Here is a 12,272-nt window from a genome sequence, read left to right as displayed (position 1 = left end):
CATTTAGACATTTAGAGTAATGTGGTTCTGCTTCTATGCTAATTCATTCTCTTGAATTAGTGACGAGTCCATCAACACAACTGCATCGCTCTATAGGACGTTAGGCGCACGAAATAACGTCCCTATCACTATAATTAGGGATGGCGTGAATATGTTGATAAGTCTAAAAACACCAATGCTCAGGCCCGCTCTTTGTAAGGTTGGTATTCTGTGGTAAATCAGATTATATATTTTGGATGATTTTAAATTTTACTTAAATGCTTGTAAATTCCAAACAAACTAAACTTTAAAAAAATATTACAGAGAGTTGCCCTGAGAATTGATGTTTTTAGACTTATCAACATGTTCACGCCCCATACGGTATTAATCGTATGATTTCCTAAAATATATGTGAAGATTCACTAACTAAATAAATTGTCGTCCGGCCGAATTAGAAGTAAAACCTTATCGATCTAAAATTTACAAAAAGCTGCCATATCGTTGTATACCAAATTAAAAGAACCAATAATAATATTTTAATTGTCCAAAATGCTAAAGATTTTAATGAAATATCGCAATATAGCATATTTTGCAAAGCAATATTTTTATCGTCGGTATGATGGGGATCTCACTCGAAAGCAACTTGTAAAGACGACCAGCGAAAGCCGAAGAAAACAATAATGATAGAATTTATGAAAGTCCTCTTGATTCATCAATATCATAGACATAATAAATAATTGTTATTTTTTATGGCACGGCACGGTTGCTATTATGATTATGAATACAGAATTAATTGAGGTAAAATGACTGTTTCTGTCTTCAGCGAAGCCTGCGGGCTAAAAAAATGTGTCTGTAACTAAACATACAGTGTCGTCCCGTCGGGGCGGTGAATGCAGACACGAATACAATAATACTACAATTGCTGAGAACAGTGGCGGATTTTCATGAAGCAGACGATTCTGTCGCACCATTAGAAAGTATGAACATCTCAGTTAAAAATAATTGAAGTATAAAAAATCCTGACTACATAACTATTATTGGATTGTGATACCTACATATTTCAATGTCGGTTTAACACACTGGAAAACATGTCGGTGCCTTACAAACCTTCACATACCCAAAACCACCACTGTACGAGGGTAAGTTTCGTGACTGTATTTCCTGTATAGGTTTGTCAATTTAAAGATGTTTTGTGTATTTGTCTAATTAATTATCCAAAAAAATATAACAAAATAGGGAAATAGGTAGGTACCTAAGTGTAAAGCCTCGATGGCTGCGTTTTGTAGAGCGGGGCGTGCATGTTAAACGAGTGCACATAATATGCACGCTTCACGCTCCGCACTGCAAAACGCGGCCACTGAGGCCTAACCTTACGCTAACAAATTTGTAGATAATTTTAAAGTAACAATGAAAGAGGACTGTATTCTAAGTCAGCTTAAGGATGCACTTTACCTAGGGACGTCACTGAATACATACATTCTCCCTAGTCCAAATAGCTAGGATGTTCCTGTCTAATAGTAGCTATTAAAACAAAAATGTTTAACATTAATCAATTGATTACGGAAAATGTCACTGGTTCACTGATCATAAGTACGATATTATGACTTATAAATTAAATTAAAAATGTAAGTTTTTATTATAACTTTGCTGCTCTGTTTTATTCTCAGTCTGATTGATGTTTTAATGCTTTTATCACTCACTATTAAAAAACGGTGTCTTAAAAACTAATTTTACATCACTTCGTGTTGCTGCGGACGTACATTATGTCAAATATATGTTAACATATTTTTTATTGTCTCTATTGACACTTTGACGTCCACATTTCCACTGCCCGAGAGTCGCCGCATAGAGCGCTCACCTATATCATAGAGTACCAGGCGGGGGCGGCGCTCCCTGTAGATACATATAATAATTATACGGTGGATGTGGCGGGGGCGCAGGCCGAGACGGAGGCGGCCAGCAAGGTGCTCTAGGTGGCGAAGGGGGTGCTTTTCCACCCTGGGGACCATAATACAAGGGCCCTGGATACAAAGGAGTATACAAATGAGCGTGTGGTGGTGGACCCCCTACTCCCCCTATCTTATTCCTCAATATTCTGGAGATAGAACTCACAGAAGGTACGTTGTATTTATCACAGACTCCATCTGACAATAATCTGTCGCGAATTTCCCACGCAAAAATTCCGGGATCTTTTTGCTTCAGTTCTTTAATGTAGGAGACGACTTTTGGTGTTGTGACTCTCGGTTTAGATCCGCCGATGGCGCCCGGCAGGATGCTGCCCGTCTCGTGGTAGCGCGCCAGGATTTTGGAGACGCACCCGTGGGAGACGCGCAGCTGTCTCGAGATGTCGCAGGGTCTTATTCCCAGCTGGGCCAGCTCGACTATACGGAGGCGGACGCCGTTGGGGAGAGGGCGTCCGTTCACGAAGACGCCACCCAACTGGTTCACTTCGCCGTACTGCTGCACCTGGCCCTCTGGAAATAGAAAGAAAATAAATTAATATTGTTTATTTATTTCTAGCACGGGTATAATAATGATATTATGGTGAATGTCGATCCAACAATCTGAACTAATTATTTGACACCAACTGTAGGTACATTATAAATCTAAATCTAGTCAAAAACCGTGTCCGGAAATGTGTACGTATGTAGTTGCCCGTATCGCAGTTCACCGTGAGCGGTTGTATAGAAAACTGATGGTCGTATAGTATTGAGATAAAATCCATTTCTAAATAAAACAATTAAAAATGCGCAATAAAAACCACCGGAATACAAGGGAAAGGACAGAAGAAAATGATATGTACCGAGGTAAGTAAATTAGAAATACAATCATATAATTATGTACTATATATTTATATAAAATTCTGATAGATGCTCGTACCAATCAAATATCTGATAATAATGACAGCGTTAATATCAGATCAAATTAATATTCTTGTCAAATCTAATAAAATTGGAACATTGTCTGCAATACTCGACGAACAACGCGTCATTTTTTAAATCTCAATGCATACGGTCATCTCTTTCCGGTACGACATCTCACGTCGAATTGTGATACCGTGGAATGTAATAGCTACGTACAATTTACAATCATGTAACCGTCAAAAATATCAAAGAACGACATATCTGGAAATAGAAGATTAAATATTATTTAAATAAGTTTCCGTAGTTGTCCGTGTGTATTCTTATATTGTCGTGGTTCTATACTGTTATCATCTGACCTGTTGAAAGTTGAAACCTTTTATTAAACATTACCCAGGCAGTCCATCATTGTACATACCCATAGTCTCTAAAAAGTCTGAAACAACAACCATTGTTTGAGATGCTCAATTTAAAAATTTGTTGTCAAAAGTTATTATCATGTGCCGAATGGGCAAACACCCAGATGCTAAACTCGGATATTATTATAGCTGACTTCTTACTTGACATTGGAGACATAGATAGGTAGGTACCTACATAAGGTATAGGGTTTGTTAATCTTTATATTCAGCAACATATATTAGAATGTAATACTTAATTATTTTTTTTCGATTAAGTAGGTACCGTGTTCGTAATTTTCTCGGTTTTTCAAATTCAGAACGCGTCATTTAGTGTCTGAGGTGACGTATGACGCGTTTCCCGCCTTTCCGTTAGGCGTCTCACCCCACAATGATTAATTAGGCGGGGGATTTTTTTTATTAGAGCGCAGACTTGACGATGTCCAACAAACGAGTTGAAAACATCAATCCCTCACGAGGCAACGGCTTCCACAAGCTATTGATGAGCGGAACACATTTAGATTGGAGCAGTGGCGGGGTTAAATGATCACAGGAAGACTAAATTAATTTAATTATTTTTTTACAATGAGATTTAAGAATAGGTACATAAATAAATAGTACTTATATTTTTTCCTTTTGCAGGTAAATATTAAATAAAACATATTTTAACTAAAAATATATACGTGGATTTCAGGGAACACAAACTTAATGGGAACTGGTTTCCCTACCGGGTGTAGTATAACAAGGTAGGTACGGATCTCGAGTATGGAAAAATATGGGATAAACTGAAACATGTATTAAGGAATGTTTCAATAGTCACGTCTGTCTCATAATATAAATTAAAGTTTGTGTTAACATAACGCGCATTCAATATTTGAGGACAGTCGGCTCGCGTTGTGTCTATTGTTTTTATGGCCTAAAGTAATAAAGCGAACCCTCCTTAAAACCGCTATTACACCCGGTAAGGTAAACCCAGTTCTCAATAATTGTATATTCCTTAGTGTACTTAATAATTATTAGAATCGACAGAAACGATAGTGGCAGGGCTAACAGGTAAAAAAACTAAAATTTAGAAATTCAAACGTCATACAGGAATCAAAATTAATTGGCACTTAGTTATTGTTAATACCTTGATTTAAAAATACAGAAGATAGTCGCCAATATACTCAGTATTTAAAATAACACGTCAAAAGGTTGTTTCGACCTAAAAAATGTTTATATTTTGTTGGTTTTGTCATTATACCAGACCCCTTTCTCCTATTAAAGCGTGACGGCATATATGGATGGCCCCTCATATTTTCTTATAGGGAAATCTCCCTTTCTTACGCACGCCAGTGGAGGAGGTGATAAATTTCCGCGATAAATTTCACAGTACCAAACAGTTGACGTTTTAGAACAAATTCTTTTAAACGCGACCAATCCATTTCGCGTTTGGCATACATCCGTCTCTTTCAATCGTGATAGTTGTCCTCCGGCGTCGACTATCGCCGTCCCCCTCCGCGTCTAATTAACTCTAGTCAAAGAGGCCGCTAGATACAATGTATTCTATAAAAATGAATACGTTCAAAGAGATCTGACGGGGAAATTTGAAAGTTGAACTTAGAGATGTTCCAAATTCAAATTAATGCGATCGAATTTGATTATCCGATTGATTTAGGTATGCTTTAGAATTTAGTAGCAGTTGTTACCTAGATGTTTATCAAATATTAAAATGGATCTAAGTTCGCCTCGTCACGACTATGGTATTCTTCATCTTTCTTTGTGGTGTTGAGACTTGAACCATACTTTGAATAAAAAAGACATGAGGCGGATTGATGAAATTGAGATATGTATAACGGCTGACGGCAAAATGTAGGCACGAATATATATCTACGTTTTGTATGTCAACGGTTCTGAATAAACTAAAAGTGAAAGACCGACTCCCTTAAGCCTTCAGAAAGTTCTGCTGTTATTCGACCACATAGCCAGAGGGGAAAACAATAATTAAAAAAGGCTATGGTCCGACCACGTAAATGACCCATCAGTATCTTCACGGTTATGTGGACGGCGGAACGCAGGGATCATTGGAGACACATAGTTAGGACATATAAAAGAGGTCAGATTCCTCAATAGCGACGGACAGTGAAATGCAACAATGGCGGGGTTTAGAAACACTTTTATTGCATTTAAGATGTCCAATTAATTAAACGAAATATCAATCTAATAAACCATTTATTTTATTCAACAAATAAGACAGAAGATTGTAACATAATATCGAGCATTAATTAATTAATATCTACCTTAATTTAATAAAATACCGATAGCCAACTTTATAACGCAGTTTGATAAATATTTCATCTAACAACTACTAGAATCGTTGTATTTAAGTAGGATACCTGTAGATTAATTGGAAAAGCATAATGGCGCGAATCCAAAGGTTCAAGGCTCAAGACCCATCGGATGTCATATTTTTTCTGAAAAGATTTTTTCTAGTGGGTACTGCATGAGATGTTTTCAAATTATGTATGGAAATGTAAATATTTTAAAATAATTCATATTCATATAGGTATTTGCAAAAATATTTTTTAGATTTTGAAGATGGTGTAATATTCTGCTGTGAGTTGTGAGTATGACTGTCTATAATATGTGAACATTTTACGATCGCGTGCCTCTCCTCCAACAGGAAATCTTTTCCCTAAATGGATTATTCGACGTAGGTACACAACATTTATTGCCGTGAAAATAAGAAACTATTACTAGGTATATTATTAAAGATCATCTATAGGTAGATACCTTTTATTATTTATATAACATTCGTTTCGACAAGTGAGATGCTATAAACATAACTAAGTATACCTAGTTTAATTACAATAATTATACTATTATCGTGATCAAAAGACAACCACATATACCAATGATCCGATCCGCCTATATGTCGTAAAAAAGCTGAAAAAAACTCTCTCAAAGAGAAACACAAAATGTTTCCAAAATGATACATTGTCGCGGTGTTGTGTTCTCAAGAGAAGAATTAATTTCGTGACAGGAAAGAGATGGATGGCATGTTTTCACAGCAACGCCCGTCCCTTTGGATAAACATTTTGTAAGATACTTACACTAAAGTCCTTTGATATTTTAAGTTTTAATTATTTGATCAACGTCAGTGTTGCCCATTAAAAAATCGTTCTAAAATGCCGAGCATTATTACTATTTAATTTTGCCTCGATGGTTTTAAAATGAAACTAGGTTCTGTTTTGGATGGTAAAACGTTCAATGTATCAGTGTTACAAACTATCATTTATAATGTAAAAATATGATTAAAATAGGTGTTAAATAAATTTATGCAGAAGGTGACCAACATATTGTGTCTCAAAGTAATAAATTAAAGTAATTGGAGGGCCAATCAATGTGCAAACATGTTTTTAATTAGCCTTTGATAAACAACAGAGTCGATTTCTTTAACGCAAATGACGCAATCGATTCGTTCGAATATTTAAACAAGGGGCCTTGAAACAGTTCAATCCACTCATTTGTGTTCGGTCGCCTCAAGAAGATGTTTCGTATTACGAGAAATTTAATGTATGTTAGCCACTTGCTCAACCTATTAGGTTGCTAACTGTATGCCATATGATTGGCGCGGCTTGATTCGGCGTTGGGAAAACTGGGCGCTACGCAATCGAATTAAATTTGAAAATAAAATAGACGTTCATGAAATATAGGTACTTTTAAAATATTGAATAAACGTAAATAATGATTTAATTGTGCATATGTTTTAGTTCCACGGAGAAGAGAGTTCTTTTATTTTTATATGAAGCGTCAGGCATAATAATTTTCAATCCGCAATAAAAAAAAAAGAGGAAAATCAATTAAAACTACTAAATAGCAGATATAAACTTATTAAACTTCCTTTTTTACATTCTGCATCAAAACCATAGCGAACGTCTATTTATTTCATTAATGAACGTTATTTCATTAGACAGTCCGGCGCCCACATGTCCTGGCGTCCAGTTGTCCTAGTGCCATAGGATTCCATTAGGTACTAACATTTTTAATACCAACCAAATACCTAATACCGACAATAATATGATACCTATTTTTTTTTTGTATAATGGTTCGTTGTCCATTTAAAAACAATTCTTTTTACAATATAAATATGATTTATTCTAGAATAATGAGTTAGTTAAAGGCATATCTAAGATAGAACATTATAAGATAATAAAGTTTGTATAAAATAATAAAAACTTAAAGAGTTAATAAAATCTTCTTTATTTATTGTTTTATTGACAATGATACATAAGGTTTGTTTAATGCAGGTATTTAATAAGTAATAAGAACATCTTGTTGCCATAATCCATTAAAATAAAACACGCTATTTGACAGTTAAATCAGTTTTATAGCAGTGTTATGTCGCTTTTGTACAATATAATGGTTCTAAATTCAAAAAGTGACAGATTAAAATGTTTCAAATTGTTTCGAACGGACGCTTGTATGTTCGGAAAAACGATTTCTGTCGCATTTGAAAAGGAGCTGAGAGATTTCACAAAGAAAACAGGAGAAAGATTATTAGGGTTGCCGAACATTTTATATGTTTAAATCTTAATAAATTTTGAGATACATTTTGATGACGTGAATATAATTTAGAATTAAGATCAAAACTAATTGTGTAGATAATAAATAGCTAAGGCAATTAAGCTGTATCTACCGTCCAGCGCACGCTAGAGACACGGCTGTCAAAAGCAGTATTTCTTAGGAACCCTGGAAGAAAAAGCGTTGTCGGGAGACGATAGATGCACTGTGAGGAGAGAGTGCAAATCGACGTAAGAGTGTTGATCTGTAGAGCCATCAAAAGAAGAAGAAGAACATACTTATTTAAAAATCTTATGAATTAAAAACATAGAAGATAACGTGTTTCAGTCCGCATAACGCAACTGTAAGATCTTTCAGGGCCTCATAATTTATAAGAATTTCCGCATACTAATATATTGCTTTACACACAGTGGCGCGTTCATTGACGTAGAGGCCTGACGCACTGATTGATTTCGTTACGATAAAAATATAAATTTCACGTTCACGAAATTTAACTACCTACTCTAAAAATGTAGGTATAAAATATTAGCAATCTGCTTTAATTTGATATCTCTTAGCAACGCATGATATGACTATAATTTCTTCTGTGAATTCAAAATCGATATTATTGAAAAATATAGTCATCAATTTGTGAGATACTTATAACTGTTTGGAGGCACCCTTTAAAAACTTTCTGGCGATTCAGTCGCGTCAAAGAAAATCACCGCTGATTACATAAGTAGGAATCTAATTATTATAATGTCTTGTAATTTTAGGTATTTATTTCATATGGCTACTAGATATTTTATCGTATTCTCTGCTTACACGAGTGGGCTTTAGAAAATACACCGACTAATAATAATTAATTGGAACCATTAATATTTTACTGAAAAATAAGATCACACTCGATTTTTCAACAACTATACTCGGTTGCCAACCATTTTTTTTTAAGAAAAATAGTATGGTAGGTATATTTTATGAACTTTACACCAGAAGAGTTAAATCAAAAATATAATAAAGGTTAACATCTGGGAGTAATTCTGCACAATATGTTTGATCGACCACAAACTTATTTTATACTACTCAGTGTTATTCAACTTTTTCAGTCATTTTAAATCTAATCAGGGTTTTGCGACGTACAAAAAATGGTAAATTAAAAAGTTTTGCTTGAAACAATAACACATTTGTACTCATTTGAGTTATCCTCGCGACACACTGAGTCTATATAGTGGTTTTATCAATTTAAACATATATTAATTAGTTGTACATCATATTAAGTCAGTTATTGGAACACGTGAAAACATTCATGAAGCTTATTGTTTCGTGAATCTGGGAACAACTTTTGTTGAAATACATTTTCCATTTTGTAGCTAATACAATATGATCAGTTCTTTTGTACCAAATATTTGGTAAATAGAATTAATTAAAAAAATATATTTTAGTATTGTGCAACCCTGGCGAAAGCTGGACGTCTGTCAAAGTGATTGCGGAAAAGCGACAGCGGTGATTTGTCGAACTATTTCATCTTCGCGAGAAAATTACAAGACGCGTCGCGATTAACAAATGAAGAGAAGAAATCAACTAATTTGTTTGCGTGTTCGAAAATTTCTCTAAACATGTAGGAAGCATTTTATGTACGCAATGAATCATGGCAGAATATAATAAAATATACATTATACATATTTTAAAAATAAAATTCTTAATAATGTTTGATACCGAATACCTATAGACAATGATGTGGGTCGAAGTTTTACAATTAATAATTGTAACGTCTGTACTGAAAAAGGGCTTAGCACAGAGGCAATTGCGGGGGAAAGGCAAAAAATTAATCGAGATGCTCAGACATTAAAAAAGCAAGACCCGACGCACTGACTAGTTTTGAAACCACATAGGTACGATGTAAAAATTTTAATTTTCTACATAAATCCACGCATTCAAACAATTTATTATTTTCATTTTGTAAGTATAAACTAAACAAACAAGGTTTATTTTAAACAGACTTTATCTTTTTTAGATTTTGGTAGGTACTTTACTTATAATATTTTAATTATTTAATGACTGGTTTAAACAACTTGGAAGCCACCTTTAAATTTTTCTGACGATTCGTTTGCGTCATTTGCGCCATATAAAATCGCCATTGGTAAGTATAAATGTGAAATATTTGATTATTTCCTTGATGCTAAACCACAAAATATATATTTTTCAATTCTGCCTATATGTCTGTTTATTCAATTATACAACTATGGAAAAATATTAATGAAACTTGCATTGCACGGACTACATTTTGTTATCTACCAACATAGATGAAAATATTCTACCAAGTAGGTTTATATCGATGTCTCAAGAGTAGGGAATCCAATCCCGAGCCAAAATTCTGATCCCGGGATTTCGGGATTACAATTTGACAATCCCGGGATCCCGGGACTGGTCCCGGGATTGGCATTTTTTTCAATTGGTAATATAAAATTTTTATATTTACAAATGACATTGATAAAATCGGTCAAAAATAAATCTAGTATAATTTATACTATTTAAGACATTTATTGTTAACATTGTATACGTTCAATCTTGAACATACATACACAAGTTTAATGGAGTAAATAATATTGTAATATAAATAATAATGTGAATTTAATATGAGATTGCTGTTTCTGATAGTAAAGACATGATGAATGGATTAGTGAGATTTAAAATAGTAAAGCAAATAATCATGGCGTACTTATGGCCTTTCCGCTTCATAAATCTAATTAGTCAGCCAAATATGAAACTGCCGTAAAACGTATGATATCATGGTGGAATTACTTTGTTAAAACTGCGAAGCATTGTTTTTTTCCAATCTTTCTCATTTTTAATACTTTATGTGAAAAAATAAAATGAATCGGCAACCTACAAATGGGTATAAATCAAACTTCATTCAAACTCAGTTTATTTCTAATGTAGTTATTTTTTATTAAAAGTATTTTTTCTGTTATATTTTCGCTTTTATTTTATTTTGCATAACAATTGATAAAAAAATCAATCCCGAAATCCCGGGATTATGTTTATCAATCCCGGGATTCATAGGTATCGAAAATAGCTCGGGATCCCGGGATCCCGGGATTCGGGATCCCGGGATTGGAATCCCTACTCAAGAGGTTCCCAAATCACAAAATACAACTTCTTGAAATTAACACACTAACTTGAATTAATGGAGTAGGTAACGTGGTCAGAATCGGTGGAGTGGTGAGGTGAGGTGCGGGTTGGTCCAACCGTTTTCTGTCTCAATGATTTGAAACAACATAATTTATGATCAGTCTATTTCGTCATTTTTAATTTTTGTATTTAATCGCTGTCTACAAAATACGTAAAAAAATTGTACGCAAAAGTAAAATGCAACACAATGCAACAAAAAATGACCAAAATTATATGAGCGAATTTAATATCAATAACTTTAATTAATCTAACTGTATTTAATTGAAATTAAGCACCTACTTACAAACATTGGTGTCCATGGAATATACTTTTTTCTTGACCGCCTCACGAAGAGATTTCTTAACAGATTTTTGATTTTACGAGCAACGGATGTTAGCCACTGCCTGAATCTATTAGGTCCATACTCTGGGTGGAAACACACATTGTAATAACGGATAAACGGAGATACTAAGCCGAGACCCAAGGCTTTGTAAGTAGATACGTTAACGCTCGGTTGGTCATCACAGGTGCTTTACACAACACAATACGCATGCAATTACTGCATGCAAGTTCAGTAAACGTTTTTTGTTAAAATGTTTTCTTAAAATGATTGCTGAATTATTCAGCAATTCTTGAAATTAACTCTTTAATAAACATAAAAATATTACCGGCCAGTCTACTCACACCAGACGTTGTGTTGCCACAAAACAAAACAAAAAACAGCATAAAAACATTTAAATTTAATTAACTGCAGAGTAGGATCTGCGGTCCAACTTCTAAAGAATAACTACGAAATTAATATGTTTCCTCTGTGATAAAAAAGACATTAAAAAATGTCCCCTATTTCCAGCCGGCGGAGTTCGCAAGTATCGGGGATAAAGTGTTTTTAATAGCTCAACTTATACACGACTATTTCACAGAAAGTGAGCACGGAGTAGTATTTTAATAATATCATATTGACAAAAGGTTCTGCGTATATCTACCTAATTTATACCAGCGTTTACCAAAATAAAGATCGCTTTCTCCCAGCGGTCGCCACTCGCGATAACCTGTCAGGGAAGATGCGAAGGTTGGGTTTCGTTTGTTTTAGAATATTTTAAATTTCGTTTGAAAAATGATTTTAAATTCAACTGCATACATACGAGCAAAGATGTTGATAAAAACCTTCTATGTAGATGGCGTTGTATCAACGTTACGCGGAGGAAAGGGTTTTATTAAACTTATTATAAAAAAAAATCACGACCGTGTCCGATCCTAATAAGATCATATTATTATTATAGACCACCACAGAGTGGAGGTTTGTATTAGCAGATAAATGTATGTC

The 12,272-nt window shown here is 34.3% G+C and overlaps 1 protein-coding gene across 1 annotated transcript; it reads right to left on the bottom strand.

The window, feature by feature from the left end:
• Positions 1-1,321: 1,321 nt before the first annotated feature.
• Positions 1,322-2,460, bottom strand: LOC147071325 (paired box protein Pax-1-like; the record flags this gene model as incomplete). The annotated part of the gene is made up of 1 exon (XM_085948567.1): positions 1,322-2,460. A coding segment is annotated over one exon (618 nt), but the record flags the coding sequence as incomplete, so codon positions are not given.
• Between the last annotated feature and the right edge of the window lie 9,812 nt (positions 2,461-12,272).

This window comes from Rhyacophila brunnea, unplaced genomic scaffold (assembly GCF_057557595.1).
Source record: "Rhyacophila brunnea isolate RB1 unplaced genomic scaffold, BYU_Rbru_1.0 scaffold_20, whole genome shotgun sequence".
NCBI classification, from domain to species: Eukaryota; Metazoa; Arthropoda; class Insecta; order Trichoptera; family Rhyacophilidae; genus Rhyacophila; species Rhyacophila brunnea.
Note: the sequence above shows the minus strand (reverse complement) of the source record. Positions and strands in the feature narration are given on the sequence as shown.